General features: G+C 43.5%; 1 protein-coding gene across 1 annotated transcript; it reads left to right on the forward strand.

Moving 5' to 3' along the window:
* Positions 1 to 223: 223 nt before the first annotated feature.
* pax3a (paired box 3a) lies at positions 224 to 18,459 on the forward strand. Its single transcript, XM_032530960.1, has 9 exons — positions 224 to 610; positions 1,280 to 1,515; positions 2,026 to 2,155; positions 2,380 to 2,523; positions 11,428 to 11,627; positions 12,046 to 12,211; positions 12,344 to 12,564; positions 16,261 to 16,524; positions 17,596 to 18,459. The coding sequence occupies exons 1-9, from the start codon at positions 526 to 528 to the stop codon at positions 17,611 to 17,613; spliced, it is 1,464 nt and encodes a 487-aa protein (XP_032386851.1). The 5' UTR covers positions 224 to 525; the 3' UTR covers positions 17,614 to 18,459.
* The last annotated feature ends 8,898 nt before the right edge of the window (positions 18,460 to 27,357 follow it).

Consider the following 27,357-nt stretch of genomic DNA (forward strand, 5'->3'; position numbering starts at 1 on the left):
GGCAGACATATCTTATGATTTCGTTGGTTTTATTCATAGTTGTGCACTTGGTGAAAAGTTTCCTGCGCAGCAGCAGACGCGTGTGACACATTAAAGTGACCTCGTGAGGTCAACCCAGACAGAAGGGGAGCTCCCGCTGTCCAATCACGGAGCCCCTCCAGCCCCCGAACGTCCGGGTCTTTGACCAATCAGGAGGCGCAGCGCGGAGTCAGAGGGGACAGCGACCACAGATAAAATGTTTGACTTCCATCCATCCCCTCAAAGCATCATCTCAACCCCCGCAGGACCGTTAGCGACATGCGCTTTGATTGAATCTCTCCGGATAGCAGTGAGCATCCGTTCCGAGGGACCCAGGCACAGCTCCTCTGGTCGGGGCGACCTGTTACTCAGGGAGAAGCAGGCTGCACCGCGTCTGTACAGGCTAGGGACACTTTACAACCAACAGGAGGGTGTTTTGTTGGGATTAAAAGCGAGAGACAGAGGCAGCCGCGTTTAAACCTGTTACCTGACAGAAGGTCAGGGGTCATGACTGCGCTCGCAGGAGGTTTACCGAGAATGATGAGACCGACTCCTCACCAGAACTACCCGCGGGGAGGATACTCTCTGGAAGGTAAGGGACCAGGCTACCACCAGTTGCTGCTCACAACCTGCAGGAAATTCAACTTGTCCATGACTTCAGTAAAGTGGACAAACTCGAGATCTGAAACGCTTTAAACCTGCAAACGATCATTATTAACGTGTTCTACGTTTAGCTAATACCATTTTACAAAAGAAATAAGTAAACTATCCCGGGTTAGCCTAGGCCTATATTTTAAATTTAAGTGGCAGGATATTTAATTTAATGTAGGCTACGTTTTATTAAGGCTAATGTTTGTGTGTGTGTGTGTGTGTGTGTGTTTTAATGTGGCATTATGACTCTGTCGACATGACATGATCAATAATTGTTGGAAAAAATCGTTTTGTTTTCTCATGCCACTTTCAGAAAATGTATATTTCTTCAGGACAATTCGACTGTTTATTCAAGGCTGAGTATTTCTCCTGTAAAATAAACGACGAGTTTATTTTAACAACGCAAGCCTTTTGATTTTCCATATTTCCATATTGCACTGCTTGTCGATGATATATCCTACAAAGGCCCTTGTCTATTTGTAGCTTAAGTTGTTTCTCATCGCAAAAAAAAACAACAACTTTTTTTTTGTGTGTGGAATATTTCAACCAAAGACAGCGCCCATGTTGAGTTGAGTTTTGCACTAACTGAATGCCATGCGCCGCTGTGCAGTGTCCACTCCGTTGGGACAGGGTCGGGTCAACCAGCTCGGCGGTGTCTTCATTAACGGCAGACCTCTCCCCAACCACATCCGCCATAAAATCGTGGAGATGGCCCATCACGGTGTCCGGCCGTGTGTCATCTCCCGTCAACTGCGCGTGTCCCACGGCTGCGTCTCCAAAATCCTGTGCCGGTACCAGGAGACCGGCTCCATCCGGCCGGGGGCCATCGGAGGCAGCAAGCCCAAGGTGAGAGACACTGAACGGCCCGCTGATGTTTTTAGCGAATTCACACACATGGCTACAAACTGACATGTGAAAATAGCAAGCAACCAAAGTATGTGAAAGTTAGCAGTAATTTTAGAGAAGAGCCAGGTTGGTATGTCATTTAAATGTCAAGTTTTTACTCTGTAGGAAAATCTCATTTCCAAAGCGAGCAAACCCCACTGTTCGGCTGTGAAACACAGCGAATATATTTTATAATGAAAGCAAAACAAAGCGGATTCAAAGTATTTGTGAAAAAAAAAGAAAGATTCCGTATATTTCAACTTCTACAAGTTTGACATTAAGATAAAGCTAAATAATCTTTTAAACGTCGGTGTCACCTTTGTGTTTTGCTTATCCATCCAAACTTCAACTTCTCTGTCTCGCCCATAACGGCATTAGGCATTGAATCTGAAATAATAAAAGAATAAAATAAAAAAATAAAAATAAAAAAAGACGTGACCAACTCTTGTTCTCTCCTTCCTCCTATCTAAGCAAACCGCTACTCCAGAAGTGGACAAGAAAATCGAAGAGTACAAGAGAGAAAACCCGGGCATGTTCAGCTGGGAAATCAGGGACAAGTTACTGAAAGAAGGGGTCTGCGACAGGAACAACGTCCCCTCAGGTAGGCCCGCGTCTCTGGAGCTGTTACCAAAACACCCGGAAGGAGGGGGAAATAATTGTCTTATTCTGCATGAGAAAACGGTTCTAACGTTTCAGTTACAACACGGTGAACACGTTTGTAACATTGCTCTGCATACAGGGCGTCTCTGTTTTCCTGCGTAACCTCTCTATATATTTCCTATTTATTTGTCGTTCATCCTTTTTTTTTTTTTTTTTTTTTCTAAGTGAGCGCCATCAGTCGCGTCATGCGGTCCAAGTTCGGCGGAGCCGGGGACGATGATGAGGAGGATGATGAAGTGGTGAAGAGGGAGATGGAGGAAAGCGAACCACGGACCAAACACAGCATCGATGGCATTCTGGGAGACAGATGTAAGTCCAGCGTTATCATTTTACAAAAAAAAAAAAAAAAAAGCAACATCTGCGCCGTGGGCTTTACAATCCAAACTGATAAAATGATAATAAATAAAGTAAAGGGACGAGAATATCCTGATCTGGTTGTGGATGGTTGATTTTTGAAAGTCGGCATCATTTTAGAAAGACAAGTTTTAGTTTAAGCGTAATACTAACAATAAAAAGTAGAACCAGCAACTAACTAATTGAACTGGTATTCATGTGGAATTCATCATTGGAGGAATGATCACTCATTTTATTTAAAATGCCCAGGGAAGTGAAATACTTTAAAGTTTTGAATGTTTACGCATGCGTTTGGGCTTCTGGGATTTAACAAATGTGTAGAGTTTTTTTTTTTTTTTAAATGGATAATCAAACATTTGTCTAACTTCCAAGCCTGAGAAACTTTTTTTTGTATTTTTTTTTTTACACACACAATCGGACACTTGAGGATGAACTTCAGGGGACAAAGCAGGGAGAGTCCATTGAGACTCACACCTCAGTTTGACGAGCACAAAAGCCAAACTCCAGTGAGCGGCTCAGTGGTGTACAAAAAGACGCCAGGGCCTTTCAAAATTGGGAAAGAAAGGGAGAAAAAACTGCGCTGACAAAAGGCCGCCAGAAGACATTATGAACCCGCAATGAGCGATGAATTATTCAGGGACACCAATAGGCCCGGTGCGACCTGGTTTATAGACTGTTCCAAAAAAAAAAGAAAAAAGTGCCAATTTGGGGGGCTTCCGCCCACTTTTTACAGTTTGTCATTTTAAAAAAAATAGATACAGGAAAATAGCTCAGACTTTAGGCAAACACCTGTTGATTTACGACCTGTTGGAGCCTGAGGAGGGTTGCCGCAAAAGGAAAGGTTGCCGTTGGAGACATAATGCAGTCCATAGTTAATTATTAATGACTAGAACTCTGGAAAACAGTGGTAGTGTTCTGGCAACGTCGTCGGCTGCGCACAGATTTATTCCCTTTATTTGTTGCAGGTTTGTTTCGATTTTGTTTCACTGTTAATGTTTAACATATGATGACTTAACAGAAAAATAAAAACATGAAGCTAACGCATTTGACAGCTGAAAAAAAAAAAAAAAGGCTCGTGACATTTCGCCTGCAACGTGTTCAATTGAGGCCAGGCCTCGCGTTATCGAATGGAACGGTGCCGTTACTTTGGCGCACGGAGCTTTTGTCACAGTCTTTGCGCAGTGAGCGTGACGCCTTCAGCCAGCGAGCGCAGGGAAACCCTTCTCTCCACTAGATTAAATCCAAACCTTTTATTTCTCTCCACTTTCATCTCCGACTAAAGTCCGCCCCTTTCCTTTCCGCCCAGGGCGCACACATTCATGCAATATCTGTGGGCACTTCCCTCTCCCTCTTCCAGGCGAGACACATCTCCAATACTGATCAGGCAACTTTTAAAACTCATCACTGCACCAAAAAAAGCGTGTATTAAGTAAAGTGACTAACGAAATGATCAGATGTATCAATGACTTAGGATGCAGTTGTTGATTATTCGTTTTCTGTTTTGTTTCATAACTCCGAAAACGTGTCATCAGGGAGAAAAAAAAATGTAATTTTTGAAGTGTCTTTAATTCATACTTTTAGGCTGGTATGAATTTTGTGAACGAAAACAAATAACATTAGTTATTTTACATCAATAAGTGACATCCTACATGCAAACAGCGCCGAGGCACTTTTCCCCCCATTGATATACAGAACAGCGCTATTTCATTCTTGTGTCTCTTTGTGGAAGTAGTTGTTGTTTTTCTCTTTTATAGCTCTTCATTAGAATGTGAAAAGGGTGGTTTGGGGACTGAGAGAGTGTCTTCTGGCCAAATATTGATTAAGTAGGTGTTTGCAGAGGCTATTGTTGTGGTGGAGAGAGGCCTGTTGCTCTCTGCCCCTTTCTCCTCTACCACTATTGTTATCTTTCCTTAAGTGCTAAGATCAAAGCTGACTCATTTAGATTTATTTGTCTGGGAAAAGGACCGCTAAGGTTTGGTGGGATAAAGTACACTGGGCAGGCCCAGGTCTGCATGGCATTAACAAGTGGCTGGAGCATTATGGGAAAAGGATGTTTGCTGGGATGAATCTGATGCAAAGTGTTGAGTTATGGAGATATAATTTACTCCAGTGCAGATCATTTAAACACCATGCATGGTTGAGCTGCAGCTTGAGAAGAATCATTTATCACATTTGCACATAAAGCAGGAATATGTGTAACTCGGTGTATCTTTGGTACGTGGTTTAATTGGAAGATTGAATAATGCAACTGTGCCAGTAATTAAGTTTTGCCATTAGTGGCACGGAATTAATAGATAGCATCCTCTCCCCTATTTATTACTGTTAGCACTTTAGCCTCATTTAACTAATTACAGAAACCAAAGTCTTGAAAGAGGAGGTGCCACTCTCGCAGGATCCATTAATGACAGTGGGGGTGAAAGGGAAAAAGAAGAAGAAGGAAAAGAAAGCTCAGAAATACAAACAGTCAAAGGGATAACTTTTCTTTAAAGGGAATCCTGCGGTGCCAAATTGAATGAGCCCAGTTCTTTCAAATCTGCCATGGTGAACGCAGTCAACATGTAATAATTGGTTTCATTGAGGTGCATTCCAACAATCTGCTGCCATTCTCCTGCCTCTATTGTCCGGAGGCAGGCAAATAGCCAGGGGGACAGGAGGAATCAAGTGCTGACAAAACATGAAAGATTTAGCTGCTTTTGTCAAAGGAGCTGAGTAGGACTTTGTTTGTGTAAATAAACTGGGTTACTGGCTCCCCGTGACTTTGGCATGGATTTAGATTGAGGGAAATTCGGGGAATAAGGAGAGCAGAATGATCATATTTGTGTTTGAGACTTATATTTTAAAGCAGTTAAAACGTGTTTGCAATGTGCATTTCTGAAGGGGGAAATGATAACGGTAGCAAACTTCCACGGGCAGCTGCCACATCCTAGCCGTCTAATCCAATTTTTGAAATTTCATAACTTGTATTCTCATGAGACATCTGAGAACGTAAACTGGATACATTTCCCTCACACGCAGGAAGCAAACCCAACCGGGCAGCACGGGAATAACCGCCAACTGTAAACAGAGAGATAGATGTGGAATTTCTACAACTTGTGTCTTTGTCAGGGGTCCTTGCATTTCCACGGGGAATGAGTTAAAAGATTGAAGGTATAGAGGAGACAGAAGGCCTCAATGCAACCAGAGGAATGTCTGCTACGGCCACATTTCCATTTTCCTCCCAGGGCTGGATAATGGAGAATTTTATATGTGGGCCTCACTCTATGTTTTCCTGTGTTTATAGTGGGTATAATGCTAGTTTAGCCCTGTGGACTGTTCAAGGGAGCAACAAACCAAAAGTACTAACAGTTTTTCCCGTGAGAGGTGAAGATAGATATGTTAACATAGAAAACATTTTAAGACATTAGTGCGTGTTGTTTGAGACCGGTTTGTGCTACTTTTCCAACACATTTAAATTTTCTATTAATAAAGTTTCAACACTTCTACGTGATGTGTTGGCATGACTCTCAGGGCTCCCTCGTACTCCAAGAAAGAAAGAAAAAACCCACACTGGCTGATCTGCAACTGAATGCAGACTCTATGCTTCATTAAAGCCTCTTTCTCTGTTGGCACCCACATTGTGATCCTCCAATATTAATTCAAAGGACAATTAATGAATGCAGGCCAACTTTGAAGTAATGGGCCGGGGTCCTGCCCTGAGCCGGCCCCTCTTCGCTGATGTACTCTCGCCACATTCTCCCCACTAACCCCAAAGACACTGTGAAGTGACTGAAAGAGAAGCAGTGAGCAAAGGAAGGTCAAGGAGAGGAGCCCCAGTAGAAAAAGAGCTCTCTATTTCCTTGGAAGTATTAGCCAAGCAAAACTCTGTGATGGGGAGGATAAAGGAGTGTGAAGAGAAAAGGGTCGGGGGCGAGGGGACTCTGCAAAGAGGAACACAATGGGATAGTTAATTGAGTAAAGCCAGACAACGTTGTCAATCACTTAACTTTGTTTAGCCTCAGTTTTTGTGGAGCTGTTTTGTCCAGCACATTGCACATTATGGGCACACCAGCACAACTCTGTTGCTATTTTGATGAATGTCTTTTTTCTTGTCTGAAAAAAATAGAAATTCCACAAAAACAAAAATGGATATAACCTATGTCTATTTTATGTACTTATAAAAAAAAGTGTCCAAACACCAAACAAAGGCATTAAAATGAATTAAAAAAAAAATAAATCAGCACGCCTAGCTCATAAAACCAAAAGAAGTGAGTGTTAATGAGTGTTTTCAGGGTAAAAAAAAGAAAGAAAGCGTGGAATGCGATGATGTCTTCTCTCTCTGTGTTGAGTGTGTGGAGTTCTGTTGCCGTCTTCACTGCAGCGCTGTGCAGTAGCTGTGAAAAGGTCAGGGGGCTAACCTAGGGTCACTTGACTGTTAAAACTATCGGGCCCCAGGAAAAAGAGGTTACAATAATGTTTGGGAAAAGATGACAACCGACCCAACTCCCTAAACTCACATCAGGGAATCAGGGTTGTAAGAATATATAATAAAATCCTTTTAAGATGCTTAGGCTCTGAATCTGTTGTGTGAATTCAAGAATGGGTTTTTGCCGTTTGGAGAGGGTGTACGCTGCTTATTCTAAGTGAGGGGATAGGTTTGGTTGGCTGTCTGGCCTAAACACGGCCGGGCTGACCGTGAACTCTGCTGGTTAGTCTCCGTTTGACTGGAACGTGCGGCAGACTGGCCTGTTGCTTCGTCCCCCGTGGGTTCTGTGCCGTTGCTTTGTCCGTGCCCCGAGGGTGGAAATGCCACCGTGAAACTGTCACCTAACTGCACCGCGGTGGAACTAAATAATAACCACCGCACACTGGGCACACATAATAGCCATGAAGGGGCCATTTGTGGCATTTTGTCACCTCACCAATATTAGACAGAGATACATCTTTCATAGTCATATCGCCAGCTCTTTCTTTGTCCATTAAGTGCCAACCTCCTGCGCTTATTCACTCCATTTTTTTTCTGTCTATCACATCATCATCTCCCTCTCTCTTTCACTCTATATGCCCCCCCCCCCCTTCTCTTTTCCCAGGCAGCTGCGGATCCTGGGGGCTCTTTAGCAAGTCAAGTGACTCTCACTCCCATTTTTTCCCTTAACTGTTAACCCCAGCTGAGCCCATAAGCTGTCAGTTAACTATTCTTTTCCTCCAGTGCATCTGCTCGCTCTGGCTCTATGTGGCATGCCACTATTTTATTCAGTGTCCCAGTCACACTATGCTCCGTGGCCTGAAAGGGCCAGATCTACTTCCCTGGGCAAATAACTAGTTCATTTGTCTCTTCTGCCCTTTGTTTTGTGTTGCGAACACATGTCACCAGCTCAATTACCTTCTCTATTAACAGCCCCTGGAGGAAGGGCTAGCCGCCCCTACCAAGACTAGGCTATAAACTGCCCCATATGCTCGGCTTCTATTTCTCACTGAGGCTCTTCATCCCTTTCCCATCCATCCTTCCTTTCATTCTTTCTCTCTTCTTCCAATTCCTTGCTTCTTTACCTTCCTTTAATACCTATTTTGAGTATCTCTCGCACTGACTGTAACTCTTTTCACCTCATTCACTTTTTTTTTGCAATTTCAAGATACGTGTGTGTGTTTTTATACATGGATGTCAGCGTCTGTGCATGTCTCTTCAAATTTACATCTCTTGAATGGATTGGGAAGAGGGGGTGTGGGGGGGGGGGGGGGTGAATGCTTGGCAAGGCGAGTCCTGGCCGATGTAGACTACGCAGTAAACAAGAGCAGTCTTTATTCTAGGTGAAGCTAATGGAACTGGACATTCCTGAAGTTCTCATCTCTGACCCTCTGGAGTTTATCTTCCCTGCCTGTCAGTTTCCTCTTTTGAACGATAAATGGTGTTTACCTTGAGTGGTAGATCTGTAGCACTGTCCTATTCCTGCTGGTCTTTGAGCGTGTGTGCTATGTGTGTGCGCAGAAACACACCTGTAAATGCACTTGTTTATTTTAATTTAGAAGTCTCTGATCAGGGAAAGGAACCTGTTGAATTCACTTGTTGAATACTCTACTCTCCTAATCTGTGCCTCCAAACTATGTTAAATAAATCATCCTCCATCCACTCCACTATATAAACTCGCTTGTAGTTTACTAATCTACATCTTACTTTGTTTTGGAACGACTGTTTCAGGGATAACTCTCCAGCGGCCCCAATTTCCGCTTCACAGATAATAATCTATCTTTCTGTCAAGATTTTTGTCAGGGCCACAGCCAAACTGTGAGCGGCTATAGAGTATTTTCAGCTCCCTAGTGCTTTATCTGCAGCGTAAAATTTGATTTGGGTGTTTAAGTAAGAAGGTCGAGGCCTCCCTTTGTGTGTTTTAGTATCCTCTTTTGCCGTTTGTCGCAGGGAATGTGTGGGAACAACCGTCCCTGAGTCCGCTTCTGCATCAGCGTGCCTTAAAATCGATCCACTGCAGCGCAAGAGCCTTGTTTGAAGATGTCAGAAATGTGGACGCCGCGACGGGTGAGCACACAGAAAGAGAGAGGTGAAGTGAATGGATGAGATGGAAAGGGACAGGTCCGCTTTTATGAATGACCAGCACCCCCATTCTCCTTAGCTTGGCACCCCACACCCCTTCTCCAGCATCTTCTTCAGGTGCCTTCAGCCTCCCATCTCCTCTCCATGTCAACCTCTCCAACTCCCCCATCCCCCAGCTCTGTGCCCTTCAGGCTGTGGAGGGAGGGGATGAAGGAGTGCTCCCCTGCTGTGCCCCTCCACAGCCCCCAGTGGCCCTTCTCTGGACCCTTTTGTGCCTCCCCTTCTCCCTCCCACCCTTCATTCCCCCACTCAGCCCTGGCCTTACAGCCCCATCTAACCCTACAGCCTCCCCCACCCCCTCCCTGCACTCCCCTGCTGGGCAGGTGACAGACCCCTGAATGCGGGCCCGGGCGCCCTGATGGCTCCTACAGATGGAGCGTGGTATCGGTCCCACAGAGGCCTGCCACAGGCTTTTCCTGCTTAGATACAAAGGCTTGGCCTCATCACTTCTAAAAAAAAAAAAAAAGAAACAGAAAAAAAGACAGCGAGTGAGAGAGGAAGAGAGCAAAAGAGAAAGTGCAAGCCAGAGGATGACAAAAGCAACAATGTCATTTGCCATTAAGGGAGAGTCTGTGACGGAGTGTTTTCTCTGTAGTTTCTAATAATAAAAAGGAGGGGGAAAATAGAAGGAAAGACAGAAATAATGGGGGCAATGGAGGAGAGATCCACCCCCACCCTGCAGTTAACTTGAGTTACAGTGCCAATGGGGAGCTTTCTCCTCTGAGGAGTTTTATGAGCCCTCCTTCCCTCCCTCTGGAATCTTTTCATTTCTGCGTCGTCATTGGTTCTCTGTCTTTTTCTTTCTTTCTCTGTTCCTCCGTCATTAAAATGGTAATGACGCTGCATTTTACTTTGCTTGCTGTTTCTTGTAGTCTTCCGCTTTCGTGTTGTTTACGTGCTGATGAATGTAAGTTTCACTTGCTAATTCAAACAATATTGATGTTAAAAAATATGCTCAAAGGAAAATGTTTTCGTGCTGTGTGGCCATCTCCTTATCGCCGTTGTACTATACAATTTGCTCTAACTGGTCTCAAGCCACATCCTTACTAGAACAAACCACATCCAAACCCAGAGTGCATACTCCAGGAGTACTTAAGCATCCAGCCAATCCTCTGTGAGACTCTATGCCTGCGTGGCGCCCTTGATTCAAATGTAATAAAGAGCTTCTCTCAGCATCAGAATCTTGTGTGCTGGCAGCCCGGAGCACAGTAGCATTCCCAGAGAGCAAATCCGTGTGTAATGCCTGGTCAGACACACACTGGCAACCGGCACAAACATTTCCTGCTTGGCTCTTGAGGCTCCAGAGGCAAGAGGAGATCCCTGCTACCCCCCTCCATGTCTGACTTGGCACTTTTTAATTAAAGCTTTAAATCTGCAGGGCAGAGGGAGAATGTGAAGTCTGGGGAAACAGACAAGCTTCAGTCCTCTGCTGAAGCCTTGCTGTTGCTTACACCTGTCTCTCTGCTTTTGAGTCTCTTATTTCTTCTCACTCTCAGCTTAGGTGTTGGTAGCATAGACTGCAGTGTGTCGAAAAGGTGCAGTGAACCTTCCTCATGAGGTTTAAGAGGTCCCTCTGGGGTGGATTTGGGAGTGGATTCCAACTCTTTCTGTCTTGCCTCCATTTGTTTTTGCCACATTGTCATAGACTGCGTTCACTGGGTGAAAGCCGATTGCCGAGACGCAGCAGATGCATGTTTGTGAGTGTGCGTATGACTGAGAAAGAGATGGGGGATTGCAGACATGTAATGGCGGACAATGGCAGGCTGTCACGCTGGTTTGTGGAGCCTAATCATTATTTAATAGATGGGTAACCTCCCCCCGAAAGGCAGCAATAGTCCTCTGTCTCTAGTCTCAAGCCTTCATTGATTCCCTTCTTCTGCTGAATTAGATCCCAATGGCTGTCTCCCAGTTACCCAGTCGCTCTCTCCTGCCCTCAACTGAACAAACAGATTAAGAAGCACCTGCAAAAGGCTGACTACTCTTTACTATGGGACCCTATCGGCATAGCGCACAGCAGGGCTAAGACTGGGAGAGACACAGTGTCCCAGGGAATAGATGCCCCAGAGGGATCTAGTCCCCTTTTAATCCATGTTCAAGCAGCCTCTGGCTTTTGATCCCCTCAGGAACCACTGAGGAGTTCAAGGGAGCAGGGGGACACAGGCTAAATTTGCTCTGTGCTCAGCACAACTTTTTTGTCTCTAATCTGTCCCATCTGTCTGTATCAGTCTGATTCCCTTGAATGTTACAGTAACAGTGTGTTTGTTTTGCAATTCCAGCCAGTCACTCGGACGAGGGCTCCGATGTGGACTCGGAACCAGGCCTTCCTCTGAAGAGGAAGCAGCGCCGCAGTCGGACCACCTTCACAGCGGAGCAGCTGGAGGAGCTGGAGAGGGCTTTTGAACGCACGCACTACCCCGACATCTACACACGGGAGGAGCTGGCTCAGCGGGCCAAACTGACGGAGGCTCGAGTTCAGGTCAGACCCTTGCACAGTCTTTATCTCTCAAAGTCTCCGAGATCCGATCTTGGAAGCATAAGAATGTGTCGATCTGTCATGGATGTGTGTCTTGTGGGTGTTAAATTGCCTTCGGATGTTGGATGTTGTCACACATTCTTTACAGCCATTAGACATGTGTCCCGCCTCCCCGTCGGCTCAGCTTCCTGTGATGGGTCAGATGGGCCTCGAACACCACACACCACACACACACACACACACACACACACACACACACACACACACACACACAACACACACACACACACACACACACACACACACACATCAAGCACCAAGGACACTCACACATACTGTACATACTGAACAAGTCAACTTATTATTTTGGGTTAACATAACGAATAAACATGAAACGCTCTTGTCTCTGTTTTTCTCTCAGGTGTGGTTCAGCAACAGAAGAGCCCGGTGGAGGAAGCAAGCAGGAGCCAATCAACTGATGGCGTTTAACCACCTCATCCCCGGTGGTTTCCCTCCGTCAGCTATGTCCGGCCTGCAGCCCTATCAGCTGTCCGACAGCCCCTACACTCCCACTTCCATAGCTCAAGGTGGGTTCAGCTGAACAAACCAAAACATACCTAAAATGATACAGAATCTAGAATTATCTCACTAACGGCAGAAACATGAATTCTAAATGAAACCAAAAAGGGATTTTAAGTAGAACGTTTTATTCACTACAGCATCCGAGCAGCCCAGCACAGTCCATCGACCACAGCCTCTGCCCCCCACCTCTGTGCACCAGGGTGGGCTCGGCCCGTCAGCGGGCTCCCAGGACGGAAGCTCTGCGTACTGCCTGTCCTCTGGACGTCACGGCTTCTCAGGATATTCGGACAGCTTTGTGTCCCCGACAGGACACACTAACACTGTCAACCCCAGCATCGGCAACAGCCTCTCACCACAGGTTTGTCACTACATCCTTTATTGAAATATAACATAGAAATACTAATAGAAACACACAAACCTATGAATACCTGCTTACACGTACATCCTTATATACCCACACACATATGGTATCGTACCAGAAAACAGGACACTAATAGTTCTTCATGGTGTTTATGAGATGCGCCATATGGACGGATAATGATACACACTGTGTGTGTGACCTAGCAGGTATCATTGGAGTGACATTGATGAAGACCTTGTTAGGCTAAGCAACACGGTAGCTTTTCATTTTTGTTTATTCTGATGGGCTGTTTGATGAGTTTAAAATGTGGCAAACGTCAGTCTTTGGGGAGAGAAAAAGGACCAGACATGAGGAAGGATGTATAGATGTTGGACGATGACACAAATCAAAACTGAAAAGACAATTATGGTCGATTACACAGTCATCAGTGTCCATCAGTGGCTCCCTACCAGCCCAGAAGATGGACTAACAGGCGGAAAACGAGCTTTTAACCGCCACAAAGGGTGGCCGGTCCACACGCAATGCATGCTGGGTACTAATTCCCATGAGAGAGTATCTCAGACTCCTGTCAGGCACAGATAAAAAACTGCCTCAGGCAGGTTTGGTACTATGTGAATGCCTGAGGATGTAGATATATTGAAAAGAAGAAGATCTTTGTTGTGGCTGCCAGGGTGCATGGTCAGAGAATGGTAGGTGGCACCATTGTGGCTGAGTATAATTCACTGCTTTGATACATGAGCTCTAGTTATGGACTGGAATTAGTTGTTTTCTCCTCAGGAACTAGCCACACATTAGTTTTAAATCACTATTCTTTGGAGATGTTTATTTTCACTGGATTGATAAAAGTATATAGAGACAGGGGAGAGCAAAGATGACATGAGGACATGGTGGTTTTAATCTGAGCCAGCTGAGCTACCTTGTAATTTTGCTGAAACATAGCTGGTATGCAAATCTTCTCCTGTAACTGAGCGCACGGCCATGGTGTGAGTTCACACACCCACAGGGTCACCAGTGACTTTAGCTCCAATAAAAAGGCTAAAGGTGTTGTGGCCTCATGGATGGTTTCAGCATTAACCTCGGTGGGCAGCTCCGGACAGAATGGACATCTCATCTTGCGAAGGGACGGCTGCAGGCCTGGAATGTTTTCTCAGTCTGGAATTGCAATCACAGAATGTTCCAGTGTCTTAATTGATTGGAATGAAGTAACCTATCCCCTCGTAACAAAGTGTGTAATTTATGCAAATGACTCACTTTGTTGGCTAATTTGTTTTAATTTACGTATTCATTGCAGCTGTTTAAATGTATATTGCAATACAGTTTTCCTTATTTAGGATGAGGATAGAATTAATTCCCTGATTTGAACTTAATAAGAGGGAGGAAATGAGAATTGATTAAATTCTATGACATTGATAGTTAATACACGAAGACCTCTCTGCACTTAGAAAACTTGACGGCCTTCAATTTTCTGGAATAGCTACACAGCTTGGAGTACTTTGAATCCTCCCTGGAAGGATCTGGTTATCTGAACTCCAAGTCTGTCTATAAAAGCTACTCTATCTGCTACTGTATCCACCGGGAGATTCGAGGGTTCAGTTAACTCCAGATATGGTCACATTAGAGCGCCGTGGAGTTTTGATATGGATGATGTTGACTTTAGATAGGTGATATTGTTGTCTGAGCAGTTAGCTCTGTATTTGGAGCTTCAGTCAGGCGAGTGGTTTCCCTGTGGTGCGGGGTCTCTGGCGTCTCACCGCTGATCCGGTGCATACCAAAGGAACCCTTTCTCAGCAAGCATGCGAGCGGCCGGGATTTGCACCCCCCCCGAGACCTAATCCCCGGAACAACCTCAAAACAGACACCATTGGGAACTGCTGCCGTTTCGGTTGCACACAATGTGCCTGAACACATGAGCATGTAGGTAGACACAGACCCTCTGACACTAACAGCCACATACCACACATGCATGTGTGGTATTGCAAGGAGATATGGCTACACGGCACTCGATAACCAGGGCAAAAAATCTTTTCCATTAAACCATCAATTTGTATTGCAATAATTTAATAAATTCAAAATTTCAATAAACACTACAACATTTTCTGATGCTTTAGGAAAAGGATACATTTAACAGTTTTTAAAGTTGCATGAAGATTTACGGGTAACGCAATTGAAATTCTATTTTCTGGAATCCATGAACCTTACATTTATAAAAAATCCCATTTTGATAGACTCTGTGTGCAACAGGCGTTTGTATTCTACAGTACATAGCAGTAAGATAAATAATGGTTCGGTGGTAGGCCGCATTGATGTGTTCATCAGATGTGTGAGGTCAGATCACTCTGGGTGTGTGTGTGTGTTGTGTGGTGTGTGTGTGGTGTGTTTGTGTGTGTGTGTGTGGTGTGTGTGTGTGGTGTGGTGTGTGTTGTGTGTGTGTGTGTGTGTGTGTGTGTGTGTGTGTGTGTGTGTGTGTGTGTGTGTGTGTGTGTGTGTGTGTGTGTGTGTGTTGTGTGTGTGGTGGTGGTGTGGTGGTGTGCGTGCTGCGTGCGTGCGTGCGTGCGTGCGTGCGTGCGTGCGTCGTGCGTGCGTGCGTGCGTGCGTGCGTGCGAGCTGTGTCAGTTAGGAAAGCCCTGTTTTTTAGAGTAACCTATTGTTTATTTTCTTTTTAGATTATTTTCAGTGCATTTTGTTTATTTGCTTGGTTTTAGCAGTATATTGTCCTGCATCGACTGTAACTTGGCTCACTCTTTAATTTCACTTTTTAGACATTTTCGTGACTTTGCTTCTCACGCAAACCTATGTGCAGCTGTTCACAATGTATCATCGATACCCTTACAACCCTGACATCAGAGCAAGAAATGCTTATGTTACAAATGACCATGCGCACACACGCACACACACACACAAACACACACACACAAACACACACACCACACACACACACACACACACACACACACACACACACACCTACTATTAAATACACAACACCACACGTAGGAGAGGTAGCTCTCACACACACAAACATACCCTGCTACTCGTTCCCACGTACCCTTTGGCCTCTTCACCCTGGCCTCACAAGGACACGGTGATTTTAAAACATCAGGAAGGAGAAAGTGAGAGAGGGAAAGAAGAAAAGAGACACAATTCCTCAGTGGACAAATACAAATCTGTTCAAATTCACCTTAAAATGCATTGCATTCACACAAATGTGTTGTTTAAATAATGTTCTCATGTCATGATCAGCCAATGTCTTAGATTCTTAATTTTTTTTCTGATCAAGTCCATTGGTAACACAATACTACAAGCCCACAAGTGTCATGATAAGGACAAATAAAAGTGAAAAAATATTCTCTAGATCCATAAATTTGACAGGATAACTCCAACAGAAGCCACTTGTAGGCTAAAGGATTGAACTTTTTAGCCACCACCAGCTCCCCAATCAGTCAAGCAGAGTAAAGGGAAACCACATGTGTGCGGGAAGCCAGTAATAATGTATTTCTGACAATAAGCAAGGAGAGGCCTTACACTTTAGGCCACCTGAGTGGAGTGGAAACGTTGATTGAATGTTGTAATAAAAGTGGAAAAATTGTGTTTTTCATTTGAAATGAATTGGTTAATGAAATTATAAAGTCTTACTTATTTACTTTGTGATTTTTCTATTCTAATCGCCCAGTTTTCATCTATTTATCCCCACAGGTAATGGGCCTATTGAACCCGGGTGGAGTGCCACATCAGTCCCAGAGTGACTTTGCCCTCTCCCCACTGACCGGAGGCCTGGAGCCTAATGGTGGCATGGCTGCCAGCTGTCATGGTTCCCAGCGCTTGGAGGCTCTACCAGGCCTGACCAGTATGCCCACCCTGCCGAGCACCCAGTCTTACTGCCCTCCTTCCTACACCTCCCCAGCCTACGCCATGGACCACCATCCATCCTACCAGTATGGACAGTACAGTCAGAGCAAGGTACGCTTGAAAAGCACTTTATTCTTTAAGTGTTTACTTAACTTTAATTTACTTTAATTTCTTTATTTCAATGTAAGTACATGCTTAGGTTAAGTCCTTCTATAACCCCTTCCCTGGCAATGCAATTTAGTTTATACTTTCCTACTTACAGCCCACAATGATTGCGCAGACCTTTCTAATGAGCGAGCTTCTCAAATCACCCTGTGCTGTGCTGAAATGACCTGTATGTTAGAGAGCGCTAGTGGCCAGGTTACCTCAGTTTGCATTACCATCATCCGGCTATCCGCACGGCCTGATGGCGGAGGCATGTCCGGGTCTTACCCCAACACTCACATTTTCACTCACTGTCCTTTCATGACCCTGTATGATGAGCTTGCCTATCAAACCCTTAGTGTAGCTTTCCTAGCCATGTAACAAAGATAGCTTCCCAAATGAAAGGAGCCACTTCCCAAAGCGTGTTTGACAGGAGAGAGAGAAGAGTGCAGTGTGTTGCTAGGGCTGATCTAAGGTACACTACCACATGTTGACCGGCCCATCAGTGGCAACATCTTGATGTCATTAATTTATCCAGTCCTGGGAGAGACCCACATGTAGCTTTTGGGGGGTTTGGGGAAATGTGTGTCTATGTGTATATGTGTGTGTGTGCGTAAAAGGAGGGTATGGGGCTCTTTAACAGGGGCCGATTATGGCCCTTGGCAGGCCAGGATTAAAACCATGTGTCCCACTGAAGGTCAGATTTAGAGTTGTTATTGATCAGTGGAGCAGAGCCACAGATCCAGGCTAAGGCGCAGTCTCAGGCTAGTTTTACCAACCACATTAGGTTCAAAGACTGTCTCAGGAGATTCCCAAAGCTCTTCACCAGTTTTATTATCTAACCTCGGACCCCAGTTTCCATTCTCACCTGCTCTCATGTGCTCTTAAACACTTCTCTCACAGGCCTCCCTGTCAACATCACACCTCTCATTTAACACATTTCACACTTTTTGCTACGTTAACCATTGAAGGATTTAAACTGAATGAAATGCAAAGAATCGCCTTAACCCTCCTTCCGTCTTTCCCCGTTCTCCTCAGGTGCCTTTCATTATATGAAGCCCCCAACATGGGCTGAACAGGAGGCTTCCTGGCCAGTCTGACATTCATCGCTAGAGAACACCCCCACCCACTGCCTTTGCCAAACATCCACAGCCCCGAGGACGGTGAAAGAGGGAGAGAGAGTGCGGTTTGGGTGGGTGAAGGGGTTGAGGTGTTCTGCTTCAGCAAGGGAACCAGTTGAGATGGAGGTGTAGTGATGGCAATGGAGGGGGGGGGGGGGGGGGGTTGACTGGAATAATTAGGACCAAAGGCGCAGCCTCTCCTGTTACCTGGCAATCGCTTTGCTTGTGCGTCACGTCACGCTCCATGGACCAAGCACGGCTTGTTGTCCATGCTTAAAGAGGAAAAGAAGACGGGGGGGGGAGGGGAGTAAATACATTCAAGATTCCATATTAGATTTTTGTAATAAGTGGCAGAGTGGAACTGGGAAGCCCCCTTTGCTTCTGCGGCCCAGCTTGATGGAGGAGGGGCGTTTTCTTACGGTTATCAAAAGGCTGGATGGTGATAACGTGTGGTGCTCAGCGGCAATGTCCTTCCAAGTACACTGTCTTAGGAAAATAATATTCACTGTATGCTGATGCGATTTTTGTATAAGACTTTTGAGATGAAAATACAGCAGGAAATACACCGGGAAAACCACCAGAAAGGCATGAATCGAGTGAAGTCCTAGTGAAACCACTGCAACCCAAAGAAAGTGCAATACATTCATACCTCATGTGATGTAAATAAACATGGCTCAAATGTCCCTGATTATACGCTCAAAAAAAATATGTTCTCTCATTTTAATGTCAATAATTTTGGGTTGTGTGCATTGATCAATCAGGGGAAATCGTCCAGCGATGAGAAATAGCAGGCCTAGTCGTGATGTCACAAAGCCAAAAAATTCTCTGCCAGTGAATACATTATTCAGTTTGACAGTTAATTTTTTTCTTTTGCATGTATGACATTAGTTCTCACCAGAAAGTTGCAAACATTCATTCCATTTCTTATTTATTTAGTGTTGTTCAAGTGTCATGTCTCTTCTGTACGTTTTGTATTAGGTGCTCTTAAGTGCTTAAGTCTTACACAGTGTTCATTATACTGTACATGTTTTTTTTTCTTTTGTATAATTTCCATTTCCATTGGCGTAAAAACATGATTTTGTTGTAAGTTTTGTGTACAATACAGCACTATTTACTATTTATAATAAACTATATAAAAATGTAGAACGTCGGGACTTTGAGTTGTCATTAATGGCTTGAGCTACCATTGAGGTCAGGTCATTTGTTTTCTTATAACTTAAAAAATGAAACCTGGTTGGTATTTTTTAAGCTAATTCTATTTTTTTTTTTTTTAGTTTCAACATGTTTAAATTTGAGTGATTTTAGACCAACAAATTAACAAATAAAGGCTTAAAGTCCTCTGCATTTATTCTCCAGAATTGTACTCTTGGCAGTGTGGAGAAGGCTTAAACGTCGAGATCTTCAAAAATTGAACTGTAGACCGAATAAAATTAAATAGGAAAACTAAGTAATTAAAATCTGAGGCTTTAAAAAAAACTCTGATGAACTCTCAGACTGAAGAATCTTTTTCTTTCTCTCTCTCTCTCTCGCTCTCTCTTTAATGCCCTTTTAAACATACCAGCTGTTACCCTGTTGTCTAAATTCAGACAAGCTACTCTCTGAGAGCAGCACCCCTCGTGCACACTCCTTAGCCCAAACATAAAATATCCCTTCATAAACACCCCTTTTGGAAAAATTTCCTGCCCCCGGGGGGCCCCAAAACCCCCTTAAGCTAACAGAGCTGCTGTAAATTTTTAAAAGGCAGGGGCCCCAGGCCCCCCACCAGGACTCATCACCGACAGGTTGACAGGGTGCAAAGGGTTTTTCGGCTTGTTCCCAGGGCTGACCCCTAAAAAGGTTCCACTTTCCCCCAAAGCATTTTTTTTTCCCCCGGGCTTTTTTTTTTTTATCTTTCTTTTTTTCGGGGGTGTGGTCGGTTACACGTCCTGTCTTTCCGGTTTTAGGGAAAGTGGAGAATACTACTCGGAATGTTTTGTTTTTGTATCCGGAAATTTTTTTTGTATGAAAGATTTGGTTTTGGGGCAGGGGTTTTCATGTTAATGTCCGTGCCAACCTGCCACAGAAAAATCAAAGGGGGATCAATTTTCCTATTTTCTTTACTATCTACAAACTTTTTTCCCCCCTTTTTTTTTAACAAGTGCTCAACTTGTAAGACACAATGAGTGAAAAAGCCAAAGGGTTGCTTTGGGGCGGGCCCCCAAGCAGCCACACCTGGGGAAAAACTTTAAACCCCTGACCCCAACATCTTTGAAATGAAGACTACTTGACCCCAGTGACACACCAAACGTCCTGCGCTTCCAGACCCCCAAAATTTAAATGAAGGAAGGAGCACAAAGAGGATGGGCTGAGAGAAAAAAGATAGGAAAAAAAAGAGTTAAAAGGGAGTTTTAGAAAATACTGTGAGCCAAAATGTGCTCGGGCAATTGTAATCTTAGACTGTATGACTGATTGAGATTCATTTCTAATCAAAATGACAAACAATTCTGTAGAAAGGAGACTCTCAAAAGGAGGTCATAGTTGGGCTTTTATGTGTAATATTTAAGCTGCATCCAAGAGGACGGAGAAGGAGTGGACTTTATCTCTGAAATACTGCCTTATCAAGTCTCTGGAAGAGTGGGGGGGGGGGTGACTCATGGCGTGCCTTTCCTAAAGTGGTGAGTGCCTGCCTCTCACACTTTCTATCTATAGTCCTTTCTCAGTCGCCCTGGTCCCTTTCTCTGTCTAATATCTATTTTGTTTCTATCAAAATTCTCCACTTAAGGCTTCCACTTTTAATTGTAGCTATGGAACCCAGGAACCGGACTCTCCTGCTCTCTCTTCTCTCCAGATGCCAGCAGATTCTGGAGGACACTGGTGTGGACATTAATGGACAGAAAATCAACATGACCGTTTCCAGCACCGCAGTGAGCCCTCCGCCCAGCACCAGTCCAGCATCTCCCACCTCCATCTCCGGGGGTACTTACGACAACGCTTACTTCTACATCCTGTTTGTGATGATTTTCTACTCCTTCATTGCCATGACACTTTTCAAGTGCTTAGGCAGCGACCAGGACAAAAAGGACCCGTACAAGGAGTTCATAAGTACTGGGCAGCCGTCAACACAAAAATTCAACACAGGCCACATGGAGGAGAAGTTTTACTTTGAAGAGGAGAGCAGCCTGTGAGCCACAAGCTTTCTGTCGGGGGAGGAGGGAGGGTATGAACGCATGGGGGAATGTTTTGACAGTCACCAAGCCAGAAAAACGTCAGTGCGGACTACTCAGGCCAGACCTGCAAGTGATTTTGCAACAACCTGTAGTAAGTTCATTTTTCCCCCCCTTCTCCCCCCTTCCATCTGACAATCAGAAATGTCACGCGAGCAGGCAGGCAGGCAGGCAGGCAGGCAGGCGGGAGGAGACGGCGGCCTCTGATGATCTGAGAGAAGGGTGGAAACGTGGAGAAGTGTGGGTCAATGGCAGGCCGGAATCTCGTCCTGTGAGGCCCAATCAGGATCAATAACACCGGGGCCTTCGACACGCACACACCACAGGGAACCAGGGATACCTCAGCAGACTGATGGTGTGGACAACATGGACACTGTGTGTGTGTGTGTGGGAGAAAGAGAGAGAGTGAACAGAGAGATAGAAAGAGAGAGAGAGAGAGAGAGACACAGAGAGTATTGATCAGCCATTGGATTTCCATGCTCTAAATTCAGTTTAACTTAACTGAACATCCTGAACAAATTAGTAAAGGGTTCCACATCATTTTCATGCATTTAAGCTAAAAGCATTGATAAGCATTTACACTTTGTTTGTTTTTTAAATGTCTAAATCAATAAAGTATTTAAATCTGGACATGATTTGAACGTCTCATTTCACTTTAGGATGTACAGTAATTGCAGCCCGGGTAAGATAGCTACGCCCATGTGCCTAAAATGTAAATGAATGCAAAACAACGTTCCTGAATCAATTATAATGACACTCTACTCTCAAATTGGTTCAAATTATAACCCCCCCCAAAAAAAACAACCTCCATGCACCAGCCAGCGGACTGCTCTTCTACGTAGTAACTGATCTTTGGAGACTGGACGCGCGGCTGCGGGGCCGCTTCCACCTCCCGGTGACCCCATGTGATCTAGGTTTACAAAGCTGGGGCGAAACGTGAAGCCGAGACTCCCTCTGCAGAATTAACTTGAATTGCGCAGCGGGATTGTGCGGAGGAGTTTACAGAGAACACACGCTTCTCATTTGCACCGCACGACGTCACCTTGGCGGAGAATTGGCGGGGACGCTTCAGATTAGCAGAGGTATATATATTTATATATTCATGTATATGTATATATGTATGTATAGGCTACAAGATGACCATCAAAGAAAGAAAGGAAAGAAACGTATTAAATGTTTGAAATAAATTGAAGCATCCGGGGTCATAGGTGGGTCTGGACTGACAATGCTCGGTCTGATTTGAACTATCCGCTGCTTCAGGTTATTCCGGTCCCCGGGGCCACATGTGGACCTGTTTCTTCTTCTTCTTCTTCTTCTTCTTCTTCTTCTTCTTCTTCTTCTTCTTCTTCTTCTTCTTCTTCTTCTTCCCTCAGCCTCATAATTACATTTTTGTCTCATCCTCCCCTTGAAGTGCTGGGTCACCACGTGTGTATCCTACCCAGCCAAATAACACTGCCTTGATGTTTTGGACGAGCTTCCTAAACATTTAACTCTGACCAGATAGGGCTGACTGGGGTTCAAGGTATTTGGTTTCCAAAGGCATGAAGTGGGAATTGACAATTAATACAATTTTCCTTTTAAGAAACAATTCTCATATTCTCTCAGTCTGTTCCCACTCTGGTCACACACAGTCCCCGTAGCCAGAGAATGGGTCTTTTTTTTTTTTTTTAAGCCTTGCAGCCTTTCATACATCTCATTTCATGTACTGTCGGAGAGAACTCATGGAGGAATTGATTATGTTTATTTAGTTTGTAAGACTGTTTGCATTCACAAGATAAATTGTCCATTCCACGTGACTTTTTTGTTCAATTTATGTATGCAATGATTTGTGATTTAGCAAATAAAACATTACAGTTCATCTTCATTACATTTTAATGCAAAATATTTGCCACTTTGTAAATCACATGTTTACAGCACTACACAATGTTATGTAAAAACAATTTGACAGTATAAAAAAAAAAAAGTTAAGAAATGTAGCCTATGACGCAGCACAGACTCATGATGAAACCACATTTTTAAGCATTGCTGTTGGTTGAAAGCTGCATTTGAAAATATTTTAGTTCCTGCTTGAGGCTGTCTGAATCCGGCCCAAACCTTCCTGCCACAACAGATCAAAAGGCCTACGGACAAATGACTACAGGACACTCTCCTAAATACTACAGGAAAACCATCTGGGAAATGACTACGAGAGATATCGCAGATAGCAGGACAGGCTGTTACTGATTACAGATAACGAACCTCAACCTGGGGGTTAAGGTACATTATATTGTATATTATTCTATTCTATATTATCTCAGCACCTCTCCTTTCCACAGCTGCACCCCCAATGGCCCACATGGCGATGGGCCCGGCCACACAGATGATCCACTGGATGAAAGTGGACCATTTCTTAGATGGATTTAGATGTGTCTCCACCACAGATCCAGGCCTTGATCCACTCTGCTGCAGAAGGGCTCAGGCTTTAAACTGAGAAAAACTACATACACTGAATACAAAAGCAGAGTAAACATGATGGATGGCTTACTTCTAATGTAACTTAATAATGCTAATTTGCAATTTTCATGAAATCCCATTCTCATTTTTCTCCTCGTGGGTTAAAACAGAGACTTCTAACAATCCTGTTTAATAAACCCAAGAGAGAAAAAGAGTCAAAGAAAATGTTTCTTTTCTTTCAAACTGTTAATCCTTGGGTAAGACACATATCTGTTTCACTGCCTGTACCTGAGATGATAGTGATCTTATAGCCAGACCTTTGGTCGGAATCCTTGCTTATGCTTCCATCTACTGGTGACGATGTGGGACTGCTGGTAGAGCTGGGCTGTTTGCTGTCATCGCTGTCCCAGCACAAGGAAACTGTCAAAAGCCTGAGGTGTTATTAGGCTTGGAGAGGCGTGGTAGCGACATAACTACTGCAGATTCTTCTTGACTCAGACTGAGAACAACAATACATTTCCATGTAATTCAGCCAATTTTAATTTTGGAAAGAGCTTCAGCATATAAATCTTGTACCTGATAGCAGTGCGGACTGTGCCTGCTTAAATCCTGCTGGTGTATCTTTAGTGCGAGGTGCTGTACATGACTTTTTCTGCTCCCATCTACTGCTGTTGATGTTGAACTGCTTTTTAATTGAACTGGATCTAAATTTGGCAGTGCATTAATGAAATCGGGTTTCGAAAACCACAGGTTTGTGCAACAGATATTTCCTTCAAACTGACCTACACTGAACACTTATGATGTGGTAAATGAGTCACGTTACGCTTAGACCATCATCAGGACTGATCATTTAGTTTGCGTTACATTTTGCGTTCTGATGTGTGTTGTGCAGGATCTCACACTCTCTACTGGTAAGCATAGACCAAGGAAGAGACACACGAGTCAAGCAGCGGCTGGGGTACACTAAAACCTAAGACCATAAAAAGGCTGCACATACATACAGCAGAGATATTTATTGAGTGTAAAAATAAAACCAAGCAAGTTGTGTTTTGATAAGTGAAAGATCAGAAATTGCTTGAAATTCAAATAATTTGAAACAGCCCTTTAATATTTAGATTCGATAATACTTTATTCATCCCACAGTGGGGAAATTCCCTATATTTGCGTATCTGTATTTGTTCTATCTTACACAGCTGCTTGTTTTATGTCTCTAAGCTTTCATACTTCAACTATTACTGTTCAGAATAAAATACAATGTTTTACTTATCATTACAGAGAGGCAGCACACTTATCAGGACCAGGAAGTGTAAACCAATCCATGATGATTGGCAAGGGTGTGGACAACATTACTTTATTGTCTGCCAAAATAAATAAGCACAATCTTTTTTGAGCGCTTTGATGTTTTTTTTTCCTGAATTTTCATTTTCCTCTAGTTTCACTGACAGATATTGAGTTCTGCCTGTAGGTAAGTACCGTGTGATTTTGAAGCTACACTCCAGAGTCCAATGTCTGGACTACTTGTAGAAAATCCCCAATGTACAAACATTCAAACACAGAAATGTTTGAAGACATATTTATTGCATATTACATTTTTTTCTCTACCAATATTATCAGATAGGGACACATATTCCGTTTGGAGTCATGATGTCATGTCTCACGTAATTAGTGGATACACTGATATTTACGCACAGTTTAAGAGTATAACCTTTGAATAAATGTATACATGCTCATTAATGATGTCTAATACACACGTACTGTTTTCGAGTAAAACTAATTGAAACCCACTCTTAAATGAATTCAAGTAAAATAACACAGTGGCATCTTTTATGTAAAGGAAACACTTAATGAGGTGAGTTCCTTAAATGAATGAAACAGCGCCCCCCCCCCCTCTAGGTTGTATTGGCTGGAGCTGGAAAATGATGATGCACCCGTCTACCCAAGGAAAGAAAGATGAACTTAACATGAATACAAAAGTAAAGTAATTCTAAGTCAGTGGGCAACTACGAAACAATTGACAGCTTTCTGAAAATAGGATTAAAGGGAACTGTAAAGCAAGCAGTCACACTCTGGCCTCGCAGCATACACAAAAGAAAGCTAACATCATTTATCTGCTTAATCAAACGGAGAGTTAGCTTGTTTTCAAGTGTTGCTAATGCATCACTTGAAAACAAGCTAACGCTAATTGTTAACGTTAGCCGACGACGGAAAGAGGAGAGGAAAGGAGGATTTCTGTCGACAAACAAACTAAATAACCATCACAGCAACACGTGTAGTGTAACATTTAATTGGAAACATGGATAATCACCACTTCACGTTCATGAAATAGAGGAAAATGGGCCCCGACGTCAAATAAAGTAAGTAGGCTAACATAACTCCTCTGACTGTCTAACGTTACCTGTCTTTGCTCGCTGGTGTTACCTTATGGTTAAATGTCTCTACGGCTTTCTGTGTTGTATTTAAGTCCTTGTGTAGTTGTTGAATTTAACTTCTCTTCGACTCTGAAGCTGTTGCTGATGTGTACTTGTTGATATTCTGTAGTATCTTGTTTGTCTACGAATGAAGCTGCTTATTGCAGAGCTTTTCACAGACACCGGGGACATTTTTGGAATTTCCTTCATTTTGCATTTATTGTTCTGATGTATGATTTGTGAAGGAGTCTGTGCATTAGGTTTGCTATTTGCTTCTGAAAAATGTAGGCTAGTCATCCTTTTTTTTAATCTTTAAACTGTGCTGTAAAATGAGTCATACGCTTTAATAAGGAGGCCAGGGGTCTTCAACGTCTTTTTAAGCCAAGGACCCCTTAACGTTGAGAGAGATGGGGATGGACCACCTAGTACGCTAGTATTTTTACAGGCCAGTTATTTTATTGATCCAGGCTACTATGCATCCTGATAAAGTTCTCTTGGCCTTTGGAATTAAAATAACCCCATAGCATCACATACCCTTCATCATACCTAGAGATTGGCATGGGGTACTTTCCATAAAATCATCTCTCTATGCAAATCAAACCAGCTATTGAGTTAACTGAAATAAAACCACGCCAATCTCTATGTATGGTGAAGGGTGTGTGATGATGTGGGAGTATTTGAATTCCAAAGGCCAAGGGAACTTTATCAGGATGCATAGTATCCTGGATCCATGAAATAACTGGCCTTTAAAAATCAAAATATGCCTGCCTCTATGGGATTTAACATAGAAGTGTGTATACTTATGCCCCTCTAATTAAAGGAAGAACATTTATTTATTCACAATACATTATTGGTTCACAAATAAAATAGGTGTCCTTAAAGGTTGGATGTTTCTTAATTTTCCAATGAAGGCATTAAAATTAATTCCTAAGAAGATGATATTTTTATTTCTTTTAGTCAACTTTAGCATGGGTTCATAAACGTATAGGCACCACTGTATGTTAAACTATGTGGCTACCTTACCTATGGGCCAGTGAGCCTAGCCAATCATCACTGTGTTTTTTTCACAAATAGGCTGATTTATATTTGCTAATATTTTATTTTTTCCTAATTCTGGGATAAATTGAAGCTTTCAGGTAAATAGCCACTATATTGTCATCTGTAGAAAAAATGTGCAACTAAAAATACATTTTACAATTTAGAACTGAAATACAGAAGTCCATGAGATGGTGGAATCTGTGTTTTTGTTGGAAAATCCAGATTTTCTCCCACCTGCTGGTGAAGATGTGACACTACTAGTTTCCAGAATTGTTCTGGTGTCTCTCAGTGTTGTCCCTGCTATGAGGACAAGGAAACAATTAGTAAGCATGAATTATTGAAATTATTTAATTGCATTGACATGGCTTCAGCAGAAATGATAATGACCAACCTGTAGCTGTGGAGACTGTGGACACTCGTTGTGAGGTCATCTATTTCCATAGATATAGAACTGCCACTGTCATGGTTGCTGTAGCAGCAGACATTATGGAGGGTGAGTTTGTGCTCACATCTGATGATGTTGTGCTGTTATCTGCTGGGGAGACTGGTAAAGTTGTGCTGTTATCTGCTGGGGAGACTGGTAAAGTTGTGCTGTTA

This window comes from Etheostoma spectabile, chromosome 12, assembly GCF_008692095.1.
Source record: "Etheostoma spectabile isolate EspeVRDwgs_2016 chromosome 12, UIUC_Espe_1.0, whole genome shotgun sequence".
Lineage (NCBI taxonomy): Eukaryota > Metazoa > Chordata > Actinopteri > Perciformes > Percidae > Etheostoma > Etheostoma spectabile.

What these genes read in the sequence shown, in the direction of transcription:
- pax3a (XM_032530960.1), top strand. Translation starts at nt 526, where the DNA reads ATGACTGCGCTCGCAGGAGGTTTACCGAGAATGATGAGACCGACTCCT. An exon ending in CAGGAACAACGTCCCCTCAG is followed by an intron (nt 2,156 to 2,379) that starts GTAGGCCCGCGT and finishes TTTTTTTCTAAG; the next exon opens with TGAGCGCCATCAGTCGCGTC. An exon ending in TGACGGAGGCTCGAGTTCAG is followed by an intron (nt 11,628 to 12,045) that starts GTCAGACCCTTG and finishes TTTTTCTCTCAG; the next exon opens with GTGTGGTTCAGCAACAGAAG.